The sequence below is a fragment of the Jaculus jaculus genome, chromosome 10 (genome assembly GCF_020740685.1).
Source record: "Jaculus jaculus isolate mJacJac1 chromosome 10, mJacJac1.mat.Y.cur, whole genome shotgun sequence".
Taxonomy (NCBI): domain Eukaryota; kingdom Metazoa; phylum Chordata; class Mammalia; order Rodentia; family Dipodidae; genus Jaculus; species Jaculus jaculus.
This window is the reverse complement of record NC_059111.1, coordinates 4,592,513-4,614,706: the sequence shown is the minus strand read 5'-3', so window position 1 is coordinate 4,614,706 and position 22,194 is coordinate 4,592,513. Positions and strand designations below refer to the sequence as shown.

At 40.2% G+C, this 22,194-nt stretch overlaps 1 protein-coding gene across 3 annotated transcripts in view; it reads right to left on the bottom strand.

The window, feature by feature from the left end:
- The window catches only part of Tcf12 (transcription factor 12), a 312,899-nt gene that overhangs the window by 185,493 nt on the left and 105,212 nt on the right, over positions 1 to 22,194 (bottom strand). For 2 of the 3 annotated variants that reach the window (XM_045160124.1, XM_045160125.1), the window contains exon 4: positions 20,688 to 20,761. In XM_045160124.1, the coding sequence (XP_045016059.1) occupies positions 20,688 to 20,761 (74 nt within the window). Of the gene's footprint in view, positions 1 to 9,739; positions 9,801 to 20,687; positions 20,762 to 22,194 lie in introns of all 3 variants that reach the window. The other variant, XM_045160126.1, reaches the window with a different exon arrangement.

The window sequence follows — 22,194 nt, the reverse complement described above, 5'->3', positions numbered from 1 at the left end:
ACCCAGAATCCCCTGAGACTATAAATCATTAACCACTGAACATTTATCATTATCCAGGCTTTGGGGTACCATTCAAGGAGAGTAATGGGTCTAAACCAGGCCTTACTCTCTTCGTAGACAGGCTGTCACTTCAACTAAAGGACTAGCAACCAAGCTAAATAGTTGCCCAAACCCTGCAACTGCTTCCGTTGTAAAAGGAACTTCCATGAAGTTTACTTGTATTCTTAAGAGTGATACTGGAAAGAGCTATGGGACATACCTATCTCATATACATCTGGATACTGTTTCTGCCAATCCTTCCCACTGCCATTCTTAGCATAGGGTCAAACAAAGTATTACAGCCTAAAAGCAGTCATTGAAATATTTTTGATCATGAAGCAGTATTAGTCTGGAGAAATATTAACTGAAATGTGTTTGCAGGTTAGCCATATTGTTTACACAATACACAACAGCGGAATGAATAAATAAACATGAAGATATGTGAGAAATACATGAAGATTAGGGCAAATTCCATGCAATTAGAGTAAAAAAAATTTTCTCTGCACACATTCACCTATATGATTAGTGGGAGGTGTGTGTCACAGCACTGATGAAAGAAACAGTGTGATTCATAAGAGGTTTCAAAGCAGACTCCTAAACTATACACAGAATTTGGCGCTGAGTATAGAAAAGGACAAAGAGAATGATAACAGCAAGGAACAAAGAGCAGAAGAATGCAGTAACCTCCAAAGGGTTGAGGAACAGATGCACAAGGATACTGGCTTAAAAGAGTGGTTACATAGAGAAGAAAGAAATATCACCAAGCAAGCAATGGTTAACATGGATCTCATCAAATAGGATGGTAATAAAAGTTGTTTCAAGTTTGTAATATAAGGGAAATAAACCAGTAAGATCATCAAATATAAAACTATCACTCTGAATATTTAAGATGTATTCTTTTGATTTTATTTACTTATTAGAGAGAGAGAAAAAATGGGCATGTCAGGGCCTCTAGCCACTGCAAACAAACTCTAGACGCATGCATCACCATGTACAACTGGCTTACATGGGACCTGGAGAATCGAATCTGGGTCTTTAGGCTTCGCAGGCAAGCACCTTAACTGCTAAGCCATCTCTCTAGCCCTTACTCTGAATATTTAAATTAACATTAAGTTATTATAACAGGACCTGAGGGTGTGACTCAATGGTGCAGCACTTGCCAGTATGCAGGCCTCTGGGTTTAATTCCTTACACCAGGAAGTAATAAATAAAAAGAATTACTCTGGAGCTTTGCAAGCACCAGTGAAAGTGGAACTCTGAGCTGGAAGGGTGTGGGTATGGGGAGGAGAAGCATGAGTTGGGGGGGGAACCTCTCATCAGTTGGGAAGAACAAATAACAGAATATAGTGACACACATGAACAAAGACGCCATGAAAACATCTGTTATTTTGTATGGCTGGAGAGATTGCTCAGTGGTTAAGAGCACCTAATGGCCCAGGTTCAATCCCCAGTACCACATAAAGCCATATGCATAAAGAGACACATGTTTCTGGAGTTTGTTGGCGGTAGCAAGAGGACCTGTTGTGCCCATTCTCTCTCATTCTTTCATTAAAATTCATTCATATTCTCTCTCTCTCTCTCTTCCTCCTTGCAAATAAATACCAATTTTTAACTCTGGATAGGCAATGAGAGCTGTTTCAGTAAAATTTTACTTTCTTGGAATCACTTTTACCGACCCTACCATGACCAAGCCAGTAGGCATTCTGTGCTCCCATGGAAGTGAGCATTTTCATCTTTGACTCTCCAAATCCCATGTAAGCCAGACACAGAAAGGTAAGACAAGCACAAAGTCACGGTGGTCCAAGCATCTGGAGTTTAACTGCAATGGTTTAAGCCCTGGCCAATTTTCTCTCCCTCTCTAAAATAAATTTCAGATATTTTTATTTTACTTGTATTTTCCAAAATGTCCCTCATTCTCTCATACAATTGCTACTATATGATAGAATTTGAACAGAAGATATTACTCAAAACATAAAACCCCATGAATTAGTTATTATTCCCATTCCACAGATGAGGGAAAAGCACAGAATGCTTCTAGCTCAAAGAAACAGCAAGGTGGGGATTTGAATCCATATAGTTAACTCTAGAACCCACCATGCAATGTGGTGGTGACTGCATCTCTCTAAAATTACCTTAACTTGAAATGATCAATGAAAGATCTATACAAAGTGAAGAACATATGTCCTGAGACAGAATTGCCCAGGAGATGAGACAGAAGGGCTGGAAAGGGCAACAAAAAACAACTCCAGGTGTTAAGACTACACACTTTGGAACATAGCGACTGAAAGAGCAGACAGTCAACAAGTGTTTAGATGTTCTTGGACAGGTAGCCTCAGGGGGACAGTAAGTAAACACAATTCAAGGGGAGAATCTTTTTAGTAGTAAATGAACATCAAGTACAGTTAACAGTGTACCCTTAAAACTCCTTCCAGCCAGACATTTTGGCACACACCTTTAATTCCAGCACTTGAGAGGCAGAGGTAGGAGGGTCACTGTGAGTTCATGGCTACCTGGAGACTACAGAGTGAATTGCAGGTCAGCCTGAGCTACAGTGAGACCATAACTGAGGGGGGAGTGGGGATCTTCTTCCTGTTGGGAGGTGGCAGCAAACTGAAGCAGTCTTGTACGATACCTCCTGCAGAGAAGACTGCAGCCCAAGAAACCTGAAACCAAATGTCCTCACACCTCCAGAACTACTCACTGTGTCTTCATGTCATACAAAGTCTACAATATGGACTTGGGAATTAAAAATAGTACCACTGGGCTGGAGAGATGTCTTAGTGGTTAAGGTGTGTGCCTACGAAGCCTAAGTACCCAGGTTCGATTCCCCAGGACCCATGTAAGATACATGCACAAGGTGGCACATGCATCTGTACTTCGTTTGCAGTAGCTGGAGGCCCTGGCACACCCATTCTCACTGACTATCTCCCCCCGCCGCCCCCCATCGCAAATAAATAAATAAGATAAAGCAGATAAATAAAATACTTTAAAAAATAGTATCACTGAAATGGAAATAGCTACATGACTCCATTCCAATACAAAACATACAACAACCTTGTAATGTACTGCAAACTGAAGCATACACCCAGATAGCAAAATGCTGAGGGTCAAAGGAAACTGCTTGTATTTAAAAGAAACTTTTCCAGGGCTGAAAAGATGGCTTAGCAGTTAAAAGAAACTTTTCCAGTTACTCTGTATTATTACAAAGATCAAAGGAACTGAGTTAAAAATGCACTCCTCTCCCATGTTCTCAGCACTTAGCTTTCTTCTAGATGTGTCATTAAGGGAAGATGTTTCTTTCTTTATCTGGGGCAGAGGACAAAACAACAGTTACAAACAGAACGGCAGGATGTGACTACCAAGGGCTCACATTCACCAAGACGAAGAATACAGACTAGAATAGAATGTGAACTTAAAAATCAGGTTTTAATCTCCCAACTAAAAAAAAAGTCCTGGCCCAGATGTATTCACTGGTGAATTTTACCAGACCTTCATTGAAGAACTAACACCAATGCCTCTCAAGCTTTTCCATAAAACAGGAAATGAAAAGGATTGGAGAGATGACTCAGCAGTTAAGGTGCATGCCTGCAAAGCCTAAATTCAATTACCCAGTACCCACATAAAGCCAGATGCACAAAGTGGCCCATGCATATGGATTTGTGAAGAGGAAAGTGGGGGAGTAAAGGAAATTATCATGGTTTATTGTCTGTAACAATGGAAATTATCAATAAAAGTAAGTTTAATATAATGATTAAAAAAATCAGGTTTTAGAAAGGCATTTGTGAGTTAGGATTATACTTCACTTAATCATACATTTATCTAATCAATTATGTCAATTCATAAAAATTAAAACAGAAAGAGAAAGTTACAATCAAGTCATTCTACTCTTCTAGTAGCATGTCCCCTAGAATGCATAAGAGCTAGACTTGTAATCTACAGTTCTCTCAGGAAGGACTTCTCCATGATTCTCAATGATTTACTACCCTCCATGACCTTGGTTCTAGTGTTTAAACATAGTATTCTTCAGACAACAAGGCGATAAAACTCAATCCAGCAATCCTTCCTTAGATGTAAACTGCTCTACAGGGTATGTATCTGAACTGTCTGGGAAAGTGAAAGTGTCCAACAAGTTTAAGTGGCAATACTTTACAAAAACCACACAGACCTTTGAATGTTTATGAAGAAAATATCCACTGATATTTACAATCAGAAATTTAGCCTGAAAAATTCAAAATCACAGAAACACAAGTGAGCATATTCCATAGACCCCTTGACAGCTCCACAGTACAGGTAAGAAAGAAGGTTGAAATTGAAAAATAAAGTTTTAGCAGTGATGAAGAATTTGGGGGTTCAGTGAAGGCCTGTGAACCCCAAATGTGGGGTCTTTATCTTCTAGCGAAGAATTGATAAAACAGACTCTGAGAGAGGTAAATTATGAATTATGAGGTTTATTATAGGGGGAATTAACATCTAGGGAGGAGTTCAAGCCAAAGAATTCTCCTCATTGCCAGGCTGGAAAGGGAGAGGGTAGACAGAATCTCCTTCACAGAGAAATCTCTCAGTAACAGGACTCTGCAGGAGACACATACACCCACACGTGGAAGACACGAATAAGAACCAAAAAACCCCCTTCACGGAAAGACCAGAGGATTAAGAGGGGATGATGGACACAGAGAACAAATAAAGTTCATACATGTAACAAAGCATGAGGGCTCCTCCAAGCAGGACACATGTAGGAAGCAAGCAGAAAATACCCAGGCAGAAGTGTCACCCCACCCCTCTACCTTCGAGCCAGGCTAGAAGGAGGAGGGAAAGACCTACACACTGGTTAGGTTCTTTATATGGATGAGACTTCCAATTAGGATGAGACTCATCATCAGACTCAAGTGTGAAAGGGAGAGAGCCCTGCCTGGTTGGTAGACTCAAAATGCTGACTCAGAAGGGGCCAGCCCAGCAGGTGTGCTGAGATGAGGAAGCAGCACTGAGTTGCTGCAAGGGAGTGTTGCTTGCAGCCATGTTGGATGAGACTGCATCAGATGCAAGTTCTAATTCTACCAGGGCAGACAAGGTAGCATCTCCTTGGGTAGCTCTGTCCCTGTCTGACTACCTATGAGAAGCTATCTTTTTCCTGTGTCACCTTCAGTAGTATCATGAAAGTTACGTTAACCTGTGAATACTCTCAGAGGATCACAGGGACACCCACAAGTCTCTGGACAAGGCAAAGTGCTGACTGAGATGATCAGTTATACTTCATGAAACCTCAAAACCACTACTTTGGCAGAATCTGGATTCTGGCTGGAAAACTATTATCCTTATTTCAGAAGTCAGGGAAGAACTTGCCCAATCTAGAAGGCATGTTGGAAGTAACACCTCATGAGTGGAAGTTACCTACTTTCATCATGCTAAAGAACATGTTTTGGGCTACTATTACAAAATGTCCACATCTAAAAATCTGGAGGCAGCTTGGATATTGCACGATAGCAAAAAATTATGAGAATCCCAACGATCTATTGAGTAAACGAAATTTATAGTCTGGCACAAAACAGAACAAGTCCTGGAAGCGAATTTCAGTTCAACAAGTCAAAAGGAAATGAAACCTGTCAGCAACACTGTGAGTTCCACAGCCCTTCAAATGAAACCCCAGTCTACAGTACTATGCAACATCTTGAAGCAGGTTAAGCTATGCCAAATTCCTCACTCACAGAAATGGTAGAAACAAATGTGGAATTTTAAACTGCTAGGTTTGGGGCACTGTAACACAAATAACTAATGAAAATATTGAAAAGGAAAAAAATATATATATATTGAAAAGGTTGTATTATGAACAAAGGCATAAAAAAACTGAATGCAACGGACAAATTATGTAAAACTTAAATCACACAAGACAACTAGTCTAGTTAAAAAAAAATTACTTGGGGCTGGAGAGAAGGCTTAGCAGTTAAGGCGTTTGCCTGCAGAGCCAAAGGATCCTGGTTCTCTAGGACCCATGTAAGCCAGATGCACAAGGGAGCACAAGCATCTGGAATTCGTGTGCAGTGGCTAGAGGTCCTGGCATGCTTAGTCTCTTCCTCTCTTCTTCTCTCTGCCTTTTTCTTTCTCTCATATATTTAAAAAAAAAAATTACTTGAGGGGATGGAAAGATAGCTTAGTAGTTATAGCATTTGCCTGCAAAGCCAAAGGACCCAGGTGTGATTCCCAGGACACAGGTTAGCCAGATGCACACTGTGGTACATGCGTCCGGAGTCTGTTTGAAGTGGTTGGAAGACCTGGTGTACCTATTCTCTCACTCTCTTTCCTCCTTCTCTCAAATAAATTTTAGAAAAAATAATAAAAATACAGAAATGTTTTGGAGCACAGAACATATTGTTCATTAAGCTTTTGCAGAATCCCTAAGTTCTAAAAATGTTTGAAAGCATGGACTGCAACACCAACAGTTTTTTGCTGAAAGGAATGTATATCCCAGTGTATTGTGGGCTTAGGAGTTGTAGCAGACAGCTTCAGGCTCACTGAGATAAACTTCCAGACCAGGCACAGTTATGGAGGAAGGGATATTTATTGAAGCTTACAGATACAGGGGAAGTTCCCTAATGGCAGAAGAAGCTGGCCTGCCTTCACAGGACCAAGCAGAGAAGGGGGGGGGGGGGGAGTATAAGCCGAAAGCCACCCAGAACAGCACACTTCAAGAACTCCAGCTAGGCACCTCCCACATGTGTCCTGCTTGGAGGAGCCCTCATGCTTTGTTACATGTATGAACTTTATTTTGTTCTCTGCATATCTTTATATGTTCTCAGCCTATCTTTAGATTGAAATCTGAAACTCACCACCACACCTTAAGATCCACCCAGTGACACTGCCTCCAGCCAGGTGGCTGCAGACTCAAACTACAAACAAATAAAAAACTGAATATATTGGGGGCCATCTATTCAAACCACCACAGGAGTGAAAACTGCAAGGAAGGAACCATCAAGTATATAACTTCTCAGTAAAAGCCTCTGCCAGGTCCTTAGGAGGGTCCAGAATGTAGCCTCTACTCCAAAGGAGAAGAAAAGCCTATGCATGCTACTTCCTTGATACCTTCCAGTAGACCAGGACAGAAATGGAAGACAGTGACACTGACAATCTGGCCCCTAAGGAGGCCTTGGGTAAGGCGTTATGTCTGTCTTATGTTTTAAATATATATACATCGATTGTTAAAACACAAAAAAATACAGAATAAAACTATAAAGACAACATTTTGTATAGTTGCATAGCAACTTTGTTTTGACCTAAGCATTATGAAAGTCAAGAAGATAAAGAATGTTTTAAATTTAAAAAAAAATGCTTGCAGTAAGCAAAGGAAAAATATTTTAGGGGCTGGAGAGATGATTTAGCGGTTAAGGCCTTGGTCTGCAAAGTCAAAAGACCAAGGTTCAATTTCCCCAGGACCCACATAAAGCCAGATGCACATGGTAGCATATGCATCTGGAGCTCCTTTGCACAGCTTAAGGCCCTGGCACACCCATTCTCTGCCTCTCTCACATAAATAAATAAAAATGTTTTTTTTTTAAAAATTAAGTCAATTTGCTACAGTCTAAGTATATTATAAAAACTACAGTACTGCATGATAAAGCCCTAGGCCTTCATGATTACTCACTCTTCATTGATTCACTCCAAGCAACTTCTAACCCTATGAGCTCCAATCACAATGCCTAAGCAGATGTACCATTTTTGTCTTTTACATGTATTTTTGTTGTACCTATTTTATGTTTAGACATGTGTAAATACACAATTTTGACCATCATGCTAAATTTGCCTACAGTTCTGATGTAGTAATATGCTGTTTAGGCTTGAAGCCTATAAGCACAATAGGGCTTATCACTTAGTTATGTAGTCGGCTATAACGTAAGGTTCGTGTAAATACATTCTGTGATGCTGGCACAAGGATGAAATCACCTAATGACACAGTCCTGAGAAATACACCACCAGGACAGCTGATATTTTATTGCTTTGCAACAAAATAAGTTCTTAAACAGCAAGAACACACTCTGCTCTATGTATGGAATATCACACAGATGCCTTATTATGTTACACAACTAAGGGGTCAGCAAAGGCTGACCAGTACATGGACACAGTAAGGTAACTACTTCCTCTGATGAGAGGAAGGCTGAAGCATCATTGGTTTAATATGTTGAAGGGAAATACTTGAAGCTGTTATTCTCAGAATAACCACAAGAATGTGTGACAACATAAGTAGATCACAAAGGAAAGTGACACGAATAGGTCAGACATGAATAAGTCTTTGACATTAGACTCATTTAGGTCTCCTAACTACTCTGCTAAGTATATAAGACTTTTAAATAGATCTGGAGAACTAAGGCTTCTTGTTTGCTAAGAGTTAGGAATCTATAGTCTGTCAAAAGATGTATACTCCACACACTTGTTTGGTGCCATTTTTTTTCCCTTTAATATTTCGAGGTAGGGTCTCATTCTAGCTCAGGTTGACCTGAAACTCTGCCTTTTGAGTCCTGGGATTAAAGGCACGTACCACCACGCCTGGCTTGGTACCATGTTTTTTTATGGTGATACTGAGGGACTGAAGCTAGGTCTTTGAGCATGTTAGGCTCTACTACGGGGCTATGTCCTTAGCCCTGTACTTGATAATATTAAAGGAAATAAGGGGTAGAGTTGTGAAGGTCAGGTCAGCCCTGACAAAGATGTAATAGACATGGGCTGGAGAGATGGCTTAGCGGTTAAGCGCTTGCCTGTGAAGCCTAAGGACCCCGGTTCGAGGCTCAGTTCCCCCAGGTCCCACGTTAGCCAGATGCACAAGGGGGCGCACGCATCTGGAGCTCGTTTGCAGAGGCTGAAAGCCCTGGCGCGCCCATTCTCTCTCTCTCCCTCTATCTGTCTTTCTCTCTGTGTCTGTAGCTCTCAAATAAATAAATAAATAATTTTTTTAAAAGACCCAAAAGGGGCTGGAGAGATGGCTTAGCGGTTAAGCGCTTGCCTGTGAAGCCTAAGGACCCTGGTTCGAGGCTCGGTTCCCCAGGTCCCACGTTAGCCAGATGCACAAGGGGGTGCACGCGTCTGGAGTTCGTTTGCAGAGGCTGGAAGCCCTGGCGCGCCCATTCTTTCTCTCTCCCTCTATCTGTCTTTCTCTGTGTGTCTGTCGCTCTCAAATAAATAAATAAATAAATAAATAAATAAATAAATAAACAAACAAACAAACAAACAAACAGAAAAAAAAAGATTAAAAAAACCCAAAAGCCGGGGGGGGGGGGAGATGTAATAGACATGAGAGATGAAGTGAGACCCAAAGTGAGGTGAGAGACGGACCTATGGTAGAATATCTCAGCCGCCTATCTTCAGGAAGAGTGGCTAGACTGAAAAACAGAAATGGCCTTAAAGCAATGGACAGTTAATCAGTGTGATCTCTTTCACCTTACAGACCTGCTGGCAGATATTTAAAGGCACTTACATCACCACATTCTGTTTTATCTTACTCTAGAACATATAGATACAGTTTTATAGGTAGGCACTGTTTTTGAATACCACTAAAAGTAACAAGTCACATTTGTTCTCAAGATTTATTTAAACCTAACTTTAAAATACACCCTTTTCTCACTCATGGTATTTTTCACATTTAGAACATTCTGAAGGAGCAGTTGCATAACAAAACAGAGGTCAATGGGAACATAATCAATATACAGAAAACACTTACTTTAATGCTCTGCCCTTCTGTCTTGCTTTGCTATTTAACTGCTTCATCTCGTGTTTTGTACCTGAGATCAAGAGGCATAAAATACTATTTCAAAATTTGTGTGTCCTTTCTAATTTGTGCATTAGAACTCCTAGCGACTAATACCCTTTACCCCCTCTCAAAAATAAAAACAACAAATAACAAACAAGTGTGCTACAGGAGAGAAAGCACAATGAACTAGCTACCCAGGAGCACTGACAAGTCAAAGCTGTTTTAGCTTTTCACTTACACACTTCAATTTTCAAGCAAACCACCACAGCTAGCCTACTGCTGACTAAAAATCTCACAGAAGCCCGCACCTCTGGGAGAAGTGAAACTGTAGGACTTTGCTTCTCCCCCAGCCACTCGCCTATGGTGCCAGCTTGCTCTCTGTCTTACCACCACACTTCTTGAAAGTTCTCTGCTTTCCATTACTTTGCAATCTGGCTCCTCTTGCCCTAATCCAAGCCCAATTTCATCGTAAGTGGATCTATATAGTTTATCTTCCTAGAACATTCTAGTTCCTGTCACTCTTACACTATAAATCCATCCTTCATATCACAATGAATTAATCTTTATAAAGCAATGTATCATCCCTGTATAAAAGTCTATTTTTAATTGGCTTTCTAGTCCAAGAGAGATAGGATACATTTCCCCTAGAGAAACATTGCCCATCTCACCTCATAGTATTCACCTACAATATAAAATGCTTTACTTACTATCTGCTGAATTTAGTGATCTTGGGCTGAGGGAGACTTGGTCCTTATGTTCCTATTATTCTGTATTTCAAGAAAGTTGTTTCTTTTTCAACTCATCGTGTAAGTACTTGCTGGTTAGTATATCCACCCAAAGGCAATTCTCCCTCCCTTGAGTAGCCAATGCAACTATTTTGTCAATTAATTATTTGATAGCTAATTATAGTTCCTACATTGCTGTCTAAGGTCAACTTTTGGGCAGGTCTTCACCTTCCACACAGCTTGGGGGGACAGGGTTCACTTTTACTCACCACTCCCTTTGGAGCTTCCAGCTAAGTCTTCTGTCTACACTCTCCTCCTTGATACAGGTACAATGGGATTATACAAACCTAACCATAGCTTCTGGTTTTTCATGTGGGGTCTGAGAATTTGAATAGGATACTTGAGAGTTTCTCAGCAAGTGTTTTTATCCACTGAGCCATTGACCCAACTCTAAAATGTAACTTTTCAATTTTCTTAACTCTAAAATGCTCATGTATTAAACTTATAAACTTATTTCAGACAAATAGACCTACTATTATCAATCTCAGAATTTTTAGGTTGTGTTACTATAATAAGCAAAAATTTCTCAAAAGCAGTCAAGCGAAGTGAGGCCTGGTGGGCACAAGTCTGTAATCCCAGCTGCTGGGGGTGGGGGAGTGCTGAGGCAAGAAGACTGCCAAGTTGGGCATTTAATAAGCCTCTTCTAAAATAAAAACTAAGAAAAGAGAGCTGGGATAGAGCATGTACCTAGTGTTATGTGAAACCCTAGGTTCAGTACATCACGGCAGGGAGTGAGGGAGCCGACTCCATTAGCATCCTTATTTACCAGATCTCTCTTCATGCTACTGGGCTTCCAGTAGGAGAGGAAAGCATGGTCCCACCTGCCTGGCAGCAACCAGGACTTTGCTGTCAAATGTAAACGAGCTACCCAAACAAATCCATCCAAAACTGCACCCAGTATAAAGCCTCAATGAGGTCAGAATGCGCTCTGTGTTTAGTACACACAGCACACGAAGGAAACTGAAGCTCACATCTGACTCACTATCTACAAAGTGGCACTTAGCCAAACTTTTCCACATGAATGAAAAGATATTCAATACCTCCTAAAAATGGGGTTGGGAGCCTGGAGAGACAGCTTAGTGGGTAAGGTGCTTGCCTGAGAAGCCTACGGACCCATGTTCAACTCTCCAGGCCCTACATAAGCCAGGTGCACATGGTGATACAAGCGCGCAAGGTTGCACATGCAAAGAAGGTGCAGCATGTGTCTGGAGTTCAATTGCACTGGCTGGAGGCCCTGGCGTGCCAATTCTCCCTCCCTCCCTCCCACCTTTCCTCCCTCCCTCTCTCTCTGACACACAAAAATGACTAAATGTTTAAATTTTTTTAAGTTAAAAAAAAAGAACAGAGAGAGCACCAAACTAAATTAAAGTTCCCTTTAAGCCATATTTGGCAGCAATGGTCCAGGAGGAGAGAGAGAAAATGACAGAAGTCTTACCCCGGAAACCTTATAGATGGATTGTAGTTTTCACACACAAAAAAGTGAAAATTATATTCTTACTTTGAGCTCTTATCATTTTATACCAATTTTATAATATATTAATTTTGTACATAAAATTAAGAACATTGTACAATTCAAAAGTCCTTATACCCTCAAGTTTAGGCTTTTGTCCTCTTTTTCCTTTTTTTTTTTTTTTTTTTTAAGTTTTTTGAGGTAGGGTCTCACTCTAGCCCAGGCTGACCTGGAATTCACTACAGAGTCTCAGGGTGGCCTTGAACTCACAGCAATCTTCCTACCTCTGCCTCCCGAGTGCTGGGATTAAAGGCGTGCGCCACCACGCCCAGCTGTCCTCTTTTTCTTTATGTGGTTTGTGAGTATTATATGTGGTTTGGGGAAGGGTTGTGCATGAGTACAGAGGCTGGAGGAGGAGGAGACAGAGTCTCTTGTTGAACCTGGAACTCACCATTTTTGGGTAAGACTGACAAACCAGGGAGGCCCCAGCAACCCTCCTGTTTCCATCCCCAGTGAGTGCTAGGGTTATAGGGATGTGAGGCCATCATACATGGGTACTGGAGATAAGACTCAGGTCTTCATGCTTGTCCAACAAGCCTGCTTATCATCTGAGCCATCTCCCTAGACCCCAGATGATCATGTTCTCCCTGACCTAGTTTATAAGGTTACTATCCATGCATATTCTTGACAAATGTTCTGTGAAATAACACTGCTGGTCCTTTTTAAATGAATTGAACCTTCTCCTCATGCACTGTGTATAGGCAAGCAATTGTGGCAAAGTCTCATGTGCCCTATCACTTATCCCTTCCTGAAAAGTCCCTCAAGTCAATTTGTGCTGAGTCAGACACAGCAGCTAAAATGTCTGTTAAACATCAACTTGTCACCACATAACAGCTTTCCTCTTCTCCACAATCAGCCAAAGTATGGAACTTTACCAAAGAAGAAACGAAGGTGGGGGCTGGGGGAGATAAGTATGAAGAAAAATAACTCACTCAGATGTGCAGACAGAGAAATCAAGAGTGCCAGAGACAGACCTGACACTGCATCAGCCAGCTGGATGGACTTTGAGGCTCAGCAAGCCATGGTGCAGGGCTCTACTACACAACCCACTCAACTTCCTCAGTCAATGTTTCTCTCTTATCATGTATCATGTTCTCTTAAATCACCCGCAACCTGCTCTCTCTTTTTTTTGTACATCCGTGCTTCTTCTGAAGTTAGAATAGTTTTTCTGAGAGTCAGGAAATTTTATGGTAAGGGGATTAGTATGCACAAGCATCATATTCAGAATGCCTGAAATCCAGGCTGATATTACCATTAGTTAGCCATACAGACTAGGAAGAGCTCAAGGGCATTCTGTGGAGATAGTACAAAGCTAAACCTGGCCAAATTTTAAACTCTTCAATTCTGTTTCCTCATCCATGAAACAAAAGAACTGGAGGCAAGTGACAACTGAAATATCTTTCAGCTGTGAAAAGTCCATGATTCACAGAATGCAGAAGAAAGGAAGAGAAAAACTTAGCTGGGTAAGATACTCAAGCCTGAAGTTGAAGTCTGAAGTTTGGACATCACCTACAGGTCAAAATCTATGCATAATAGTGTCAGAGTTCCAAGCCAGGACTCAGGTGACCCAGCCTCTAACCTTAATACCTAGCATGAGAAGATGAGGGGAGACAAATGACTATTTCATTCTGCAAATCTCATTACAAAAAGAAAAGAAATCATAGTGGAAATAGCTTTTTTAAAAAAAGTTTTGTTCATTTATTTATTTACTTATTTGAGAGCAACAGAAAGAGAAAGAGGAAGGGGCTGAGAGAGAGAGAGGGAGAAGGAAAGAGAGGGAGAGGGAGAGAGAAGAGACTATAGGTGCGTGAGGACTTCCAGCCATTGCAAACGAACTTCAGATGCATGCGGCCCCCTTGTGCATCTGCCTAACGTGGGTCCTGGGGAAATTGAGCCTCGAACTGGGGTGCTTAGGCTTCACAGGCAAGTGTTTAACCATTAAGCCATCTCTCCAGCCCAGAAATAGCTTTTGTTTTAAAGCAGCACACAAACTCTTCTCAACTGCATGCTACTTCTTACTGAAAAATAACCGCCAACAGTCACATGTAAACTGAAAAATGACCAGCCTAGTCACCATAATGCCTTCCTTACTAGTTGTTTGCTACTAGTGAGCTCACATTTACTTTTAAAACAAAGGGGGGAAAAACTTTGTTATCTTGAAAGAGTGTCAACAAAGTTCTCCTGTCTCTTGTGAGCTCTGTCAGGAGCAATCCTCAGGTGTACCTTAGTAGCTCACCTCAGAGCTAGGTCTAGAGTAAGTAACAAATCTCAAAAGAACAGGAAAAATCCAAGACAACATGCATACTTGAGATATGCAAACCAGGATGATCAGGTATCTGCAGAGAACAGAATGTGTGTATCAAGAAATACGCCCATTATTAGACATGTGGAGATAATGGGGGCAATAACAGTAATAGCTTTCACTTGTATCAATAAGTGAAATAAAATTATTTCACAGCTTCTATATTTATCTTCTACTAAGTCCTGTAAGATATGTGTTAAACCAACATAATTTTGGAGGTAAAATAACTTGTCTAAGATCACAGAGGTCAACTTTCCAAAGCCAATGTATGACCTTAAGTAAAATATCTAAGTAGACTCCCCCCTCCATCAGGAAAACACATGTGTAAGCACAAAAGAAACTTTTTTACCATCAATACCACTACCATCTACCCTAAGTCTCAGCCATAAATCAATGCTCTTTTCTTCTGCAACCACTAAGTCCCAGTAACCTAATAAATCTAGTGATTATTCCCAACAAAACCAGAGCACCCATTATGTAGAAAGCATTGTATAATGCAAACAAAAACATTTTAAAATCATCAAGTGACAGGAAGAGAATTTTGCTTTCCCATGGGTGGTGGTGGGGGGGAATAAAAGAACAATTGAAAAGGAAGGGAAAATGATAATTCTTCTAACTATTCATGACCATATATGAGTGCTGTTCTCAGCTTTGATCAGAGAAGCTTCAACTCCTGCAAGTGCTGAGAGTAAGTTAAGTGCTTAGCTCTGAGACATCTTTAGCACCCTCCAAGGCCCAGAGAGCTCTGCTGAGAAGTGGGGAGAGGAGTGCTATGGAACACAGTCTTAAACACATAACACAGCTGTCACACTCATGAACTCAAAGCAGCTGTGACTACCTCAACAACAGCTGCCTACAATTGCACCAATAAATATTCCATCATGGGTGCTGGAGAGGCTCATGAGGACCTGCCCTACCCTGAAGGGTACACATTTTCTGGGAGAGGGAAATGAATATTTTCATTAGTTTAGCCACTGGTAAACTACCCATGTAATGCTAAATAACTCCCAACTCATGCTACTACAAGCAATCCTAATTAAATTCAGTGGGTTACATTTAAAAAAAAAAAAAAGATGTGAGGGGCTAGAGTGATGGCCCAATAGTTACAGGAGGTTGCATATAAAGCTTACATTCAATTCCTCAGTACCCACGTAACCCAGATACACAAAGTGGCGCACATATCTGTACTTTCTTTGTAGTCACAGGAGGCCCTGATACACCCATTCTCTGGCCCCCTCTATTCCTCTCTCTTAGTTTGCAATTAAATAAACAAACAAAAAAATTTTTTTTTAAAATTTTTCCAAGGTGGGGTTTCACTCTAGTCCAGGCTGACCTGGAATTCACTATGTACTCTCATGGTGGCCTCACACTCACTGTGATCCTCCTACCTCTGCCTCCCAAGTGCTGGGATTAAAGGCATGCACCACCACACCCAGCTACAAAAATATATTTTTAAAAAGATGTACAAGGGGCTGGAGAGATGGCTTAGCAGTTAAGCGCTTGCCTGTGAAGCCTAAGGACCCCGGTTCGAGGCTTGATTCTCCAGGACCCACGTTAGCCAGATAACCAAGGGGACGCATGCGTCTGGAGTTCATTTGCAGTGGCTGGAAGCCCTGGCGCGCCCATTCTCTCTCATCCCCCCCCCCCCGCTCTCAAATAAATAAAAATGAACAAAAAAATTTTTTAAAAAGATGTACAAATAGAAATGGTGGACTAGCTGGATTGAAGGGTTCAGCAGGAAAGGAAGAGAGACAACCGAGGGTAATCAGGTGAATATAATCAAAATACATTATATATATGCATATAAACTGGCAAATGGGGGTGAAAGGATGGATCAGCTGCAAAGACTAACAACCAGAGTTTGATTCTCCAGTACCCACATAACCCCAAATGCACAAGGTGATGCATGTGTTTAGCGTTTGTTTGCAATGGCTAGGGGCCCTGGCATGCCCATCCTTATTACTCTCCTCAACAAATAAAAAGAAATTATTAATGACTGTCTCAGCAAATAATTCTCAGTTGTTACATCTACTATACATCACATTTGAAAATGTATGTTTATACTTAGGTAACTGTTGTATAAGATCTGATAAATGAACTCTGAGAAATGGTTAAAAGTCTACACACACATATTACTGTGTACCAGATCCTGATCCAATGCACTGTACTTATATTGTCACCTTTAATCCTCATGACAACTTTATGAAGTAGCTATGAAGTAAAGCATTAATTTTACAGTTTTCCAATACCAACTTTTTGTGACATGTTAGTATTTTCAAGTTTTATAAAAAGTAAAACAGAGGTAGGAGGATCACCATGAGTTCAAGGCCAGCCTGAGAATACACAATGAATTCCAGGTCAACCTGAGTTAGAGTAATGCCCTAATTCAAAAAAAAAAAAATCCAAAAACAAAAACAAAAAAAAAAGTTCCACTGAAAATAAAACTATTTTTAAGTAATGCAACTCACTAAAATGAAAAGATAAAATTTATACAATTGGTAAAGTATAAATAAACTCAATTTGCATAATTTCTACAGAAGTTATCTGCAATTTCATTAACGTTTAAATTGACTCATTTGATTTCAAAGATGTCAAGACTGGTTTTTATCCAACTTCAGTATTTACTTCTGAAGTCAAGATTTCAGTGACCTATAACAGGAATTTGAGAACTTCAATACACTAACATAGGAGAATGAAGTACTTTAGCCAAATAAGACTCTTATTAATATGATTATGACCATTTACACTTATGATTATGGGAAAATGGTCAAAACAATAAATAGACTTAAGCAATTAAATCCTTAAGAGTCAACAATCTTCCTATAGAAAAGATCCTGTGGGTAACCATAATTGTCTCCCTGGTCAGGAGGATTTAAGGCAAGAAAGTTTAAAATCAGACCCATATTTGAAACAAAAACCCTAGGGCTGGAGAGATACTTTAGCAGTTAGGCCCTGCAAAGCCAAAGGACCCAGGTTTGATTCCCAAGGAACCACATTAGCCAGATGCACAAGGGGTGCATGCATCTGGAGTTCATTTGCAGCAGCTGGAGGCCCTGGTGCACCCATTCTTTCTCTCTCGATAGATAGATAGATAGATAGATAGATAGATAGATAGATAGATAGATAGATAGATAGATACATACATACATACATACATACATACATACATACATACATACATACATACAAAATCTCCCCCTTTCTCTGTCAAATAAATAACTAAATAATAAAATATTGAAACAAAAACCCTAACCAATTACGTAACTTCTGACCCAGTCCACTAAACCATTTTCCATTCCACCGTGACTAGGACACAAGGAGATAATGGCAGCGTGGGTGGGAGTATGACACAAGGAGGAGGAACAGCATCATCTCTCTGACCTCTGGGTGGGTAGGCAGGAATGTGCTTATGCTTCTGATAAGCTAGAAGCATCTAGAAATTTATCTGGGTTTTTAAAACTGAAAACAATTTTACCACAGAATCAACTTAATTTTTATATGATTACAATGTATAGTCAAAAAATATAAAGTTGAGCTGGAGATAGGGATTAGCACTTATGGCGCTTGCCTACAAAGCCTAAGAACCTAAGTTCAATTTCCCAGGATCCACGTAAGCCAGATGCACAAGGTGGCCCATGTGTCTGGAATTCATCAGCAGCAACTAGAGGCTCTGGTGTGCTCACTTTCCCTCTCCCTTTGCCCAATAAATAAATAAATATTTTAATAAAGTATTTTAATAAAGTAAGAATAAAAGAATCTTTCACTTCTGGTCTATAAGATCAAACATTAGGAAGAAAAGCAGGATTTTCTTTATATTCCATCTCTGGGGGCAAACTTAACTTCAGGGTCAAAAATGTATCTGGGTACATATTTTTGTTTTTCACTCCTAAAGAAGAATGTTTTTTTACTCCTAAAATCCTACATGATATGCTAATAGAAAAAGCTCAAAAGCTTGAAAATGAAGTAAACATGAACACGAAAGTCCTATTTAATTCCTATTTAATTCAAGTAACAACATTCTCCCACATAGTAACCCAAGTCTGCAAAGAAGACACTTAATACTAAAGCACAGGATACTATAAGTCTCTAATACATAACTCTAACCAGGAAAGATACCTTTCCTACTTACATTATTATACAAAGAACCATGAACTTTAAATGTTAGGGGGAAAATCTCAAACTCTGATCACTAACCAGTTTAAACATCCCCAAAATAAAATGTCAGGAGTAAGTGGTACATTATCAATAACAAGATGCCCATGAAGGGCTCCGTAAACCACTATATAGTTTGCTCCATCACTGATTCCTGCTAGATTAACAGTGCCTCTCTATCTCTATCAGTCTATCTGTCCCATCCTCTCTCCCTTTCTCTACCCCTCCCTCCATCTGCACCTCCCTCCCTCTCTTCCTATGATAATCCTAGTACCTTCCCAAAAGATTTTTTTAAAAACTAAACATAGGTTATGGCTACATATACAGCAGAACCTCCTATTTTCCAAAGTTTTTTAATTCAGCATTTTGATGTAAAAGAATGCAAACTATACTGAAACTATGAGCTATAATCTCATGTTTTCCCTTTTTAAACCAATGTGCTTCCAGAATCCATAAATTTTATATTTGTCTATCTTCTCTTGGTTTACTCTCAGAAAAATAAGAAAAAGCTCATTACTCATTCAATGTTTACTGGTATAGTTAAGAAAATGAGGTTGGAGAGATGGCTTAGCAGTTAAGGTGCATGCGTGCAAAGCCTAAGGACCCGAGTTCGATTCCCCAGATCCCACATAAGCCAGATGCACAAGGTGGCACAGGCATCTGTAGTTTGTTTGCAGTGGCTAGAGGCCCTGGCGCACCCATTCTTTCTCTTTGTCTCTCTCCCTCCCTCCCTGTCTCTAATAAATGAAGGAAGAGGAGGAAGAGGAGGAGGAGGAGGGAGGAAGAGGAAGAAGAAGAAGAAGGAAGGAGGAGGAAGAAAGAAGAAAAAGAAGAAGTAAGAAGAGGGGAAAAATGGGAGGGAAGAAGGGAGAGAAGGAGAAGAATGTGAAATGTCCCATGGGCTCATGCTTTTGACCATTCCAGTAGGTATCACTGGATTTGGAGGCTGTGGACCCTCTAGGAGATAGGGACTAGCTGGAGAGGGTGGGTTCCTGGGAGGTAAGTCTTATGTGTTACAGTCCAGCTGCAGTTGCTGCCCAGGTTTTCTGCTTAAGGTCTGCTGAGATGTATGCTAGCTGCCTAACACTCCCATTACTGACATGAATGCTGCCAGGCATGCCCTATCAGGAAAGTGGGAACCAAAGTAAATCCTTCATGTCCCTGAGTTGCTTCTGTCGCATATTTTACCACAGTAATGAGGAAAGCAACTCAGAACATATGGTCTTTCAGAGAAGCATCTATCAACCCCATTAGGCTACTAACGTTTGATTTTATTATAATTCTTTAATTTTCTATTTCCTGGTCTCATCTTTAAAAAGTTATGGGGGGCTGGAAAGATGGCTCAGTGGTTAAGGTGCTTGCCTGCAAATGCTAACAACCTGAGTTCAAATTCCCAGTACCCATGTAAAGCCAGATGCACAAAGTGGCACATGCATCTAGAGTTCATTTGCAGCAGCAGCTAGAGGCCCTGGTGTACTCATACTTGCATGTAGGTGCGTTCTGTCTGTGTGTGCAAACAAATAAATGAAAAAAAATTTTTAAGTTATCAGGAATTTCTGTCTACTTTGGTGGGGGGGGGGGGAGTAGAAAGGCCTGACCCTTTAGCTCTATCAGTGTATCCGGCACAAGCCTGCTCCTACTTCCTATGTCAACCCAGAAACAGCACCTCTTATACTCAATTTAACATGCTTTCAAGAGATGATGCTACAGAGTTCCTACTGATGACCACTGGAGCACAGCTGGAGGGGAAAGGCTGAGGCCAGGACTCTGAAAGTCACTGTTGTCTCTGAAAGCAAGTAACACACAAACAGCTATGGACATCATAGTACCTAATGTGGTACTGTGAGTGTGTCCTGCCTCAGAGGTAGGGCTGAAGGTGGTCCAGGTGCACAAGTGACACCAGGAATATTTTAATGCACTATGATGATACTGTGGGCATGTCATACCTTAGAAAGAACACTGAAGGCAGTCCAGGTGTGGAAGTGACACCAGGAGTAATTAAGTGTAGGAAATCCCCAAGTTATAAAGAGAATTAAATGGGCTAAGAAGGTATGTTATATTACATTTTCATGAAAACAAATTTATTTTCCTTTTTCTTATGAAACAGTTCATATATGCAAGAAACTATTTAGCCAAATTAACTTCATGGGTATAAGTACTAAGACTTACTCTAGATGAATCATAGGATGGACTTGGTTGGCCACTTGTTCCCCAAGATGTTGCACTGCCCCGTTCATCCATACCTACAGAAATTAGACAGTGAAGAACATACAATATATTAAAAAAATACTTTTGGTAAACATTTTCAGTGTGACACAGCAGAGTGCAATTCATAAATGGTACTTGCATTTGTGGAAGCGACTTCCATCACCCTTGTTCAGACATAGGTAAAAACTAAGTCACCTCAAAGTACCTTCATCCCTTTCTACTAGGTCCCCAAACAATGTCCTTCAGTCACTCTAATTCTGTTCTCATTCACTGCTGTCTGAATAGATGAAACCTAAAACCTCTTCTTTAGTAGTACACTTCTGAAACCAGCAAGGCTTCAGCTCCAAAACTATCCCAAAGGAGGCCAAACAATTATTCAACTTAAATGTTTCTTAAGTGAATATACCAAACCAACTTAGTTATACTAAAATGGCAAGACAATTCACTCTAGTAATTTGAAAACAACACTTCAAACTCTTCTGAAATTGTTACCCATGTTTTACTACAAATTACCTGGATGCACCCTTATCAAAGTTGCAAAGGAAAGTCAAAGAACAGTAACCATCAGTACCAGAGCACTCTGCTGTTGGCCACATGAGCTTCCTACAGCTTTCACCATTACTCTCTTCTCCTATCAGCCCCAGGAAAGGCTGGGAATCTCTCAATCATTTATTCTGCCTCAATCCAATTTTTCAACTTTTCTCTTTTAAAGATTCCAGATTTTATTTTCACCCTTGGTTCTGAGGAAGGTATATTTTCCAAAGCTTTCTGAGCCAATTCCCATGATAAATGAGAAATGTTAGCTTCCTTCATTTGTGCATGAGAAGAACCTAGCTGCTATGACAACTACTTGGCTAAGTTTAAAAATTCTTTCAGCTTGAGATGAGAAATGATAAATAATATGTTGACATTCTGCAGTCACTTGCCATGATTCCCAAGGCTTGCAGAAGAGATGGGAGACGTATCAAGAAAAAGATGTATTAGTTTCCAGGTCAGAATGTTCTACACAGTTACTAGGGCCTAGCGTTATTTTGATGAATCTGGCCTTCTTCTCAAGTGTTGAGTGTATATTTTACTAGGTTTCATAAAACTGGGAGAAGATAGTATTCAGCAGTCTTCCTTGTCTGCTGTTTCATTTACTCATCATCAGATACAGTGGAAGATTTTTAATAGGATAGTCTACAAATAATGCAAACATTTCAAATATCTCTTACTACAGCATGCTGTCATAACCATTTGCTTTTAACTATTAGTTATTATTGATTTATAACTCTGTCTTATTTGTAAATACAAATTTATCACAGGTATGTGTATACACAGCAGATGGCTAAAACTAAGGACAGTACCTAAACATATAGAACTAAGCTATATAGGTTTAAGTACTGTCATTAATTTTAGGCATTTGTAGTATACCTTGAAAGATATCCCCAGAAGACAAGAAGAAATCACTATAAGAGGGTATTCCAGG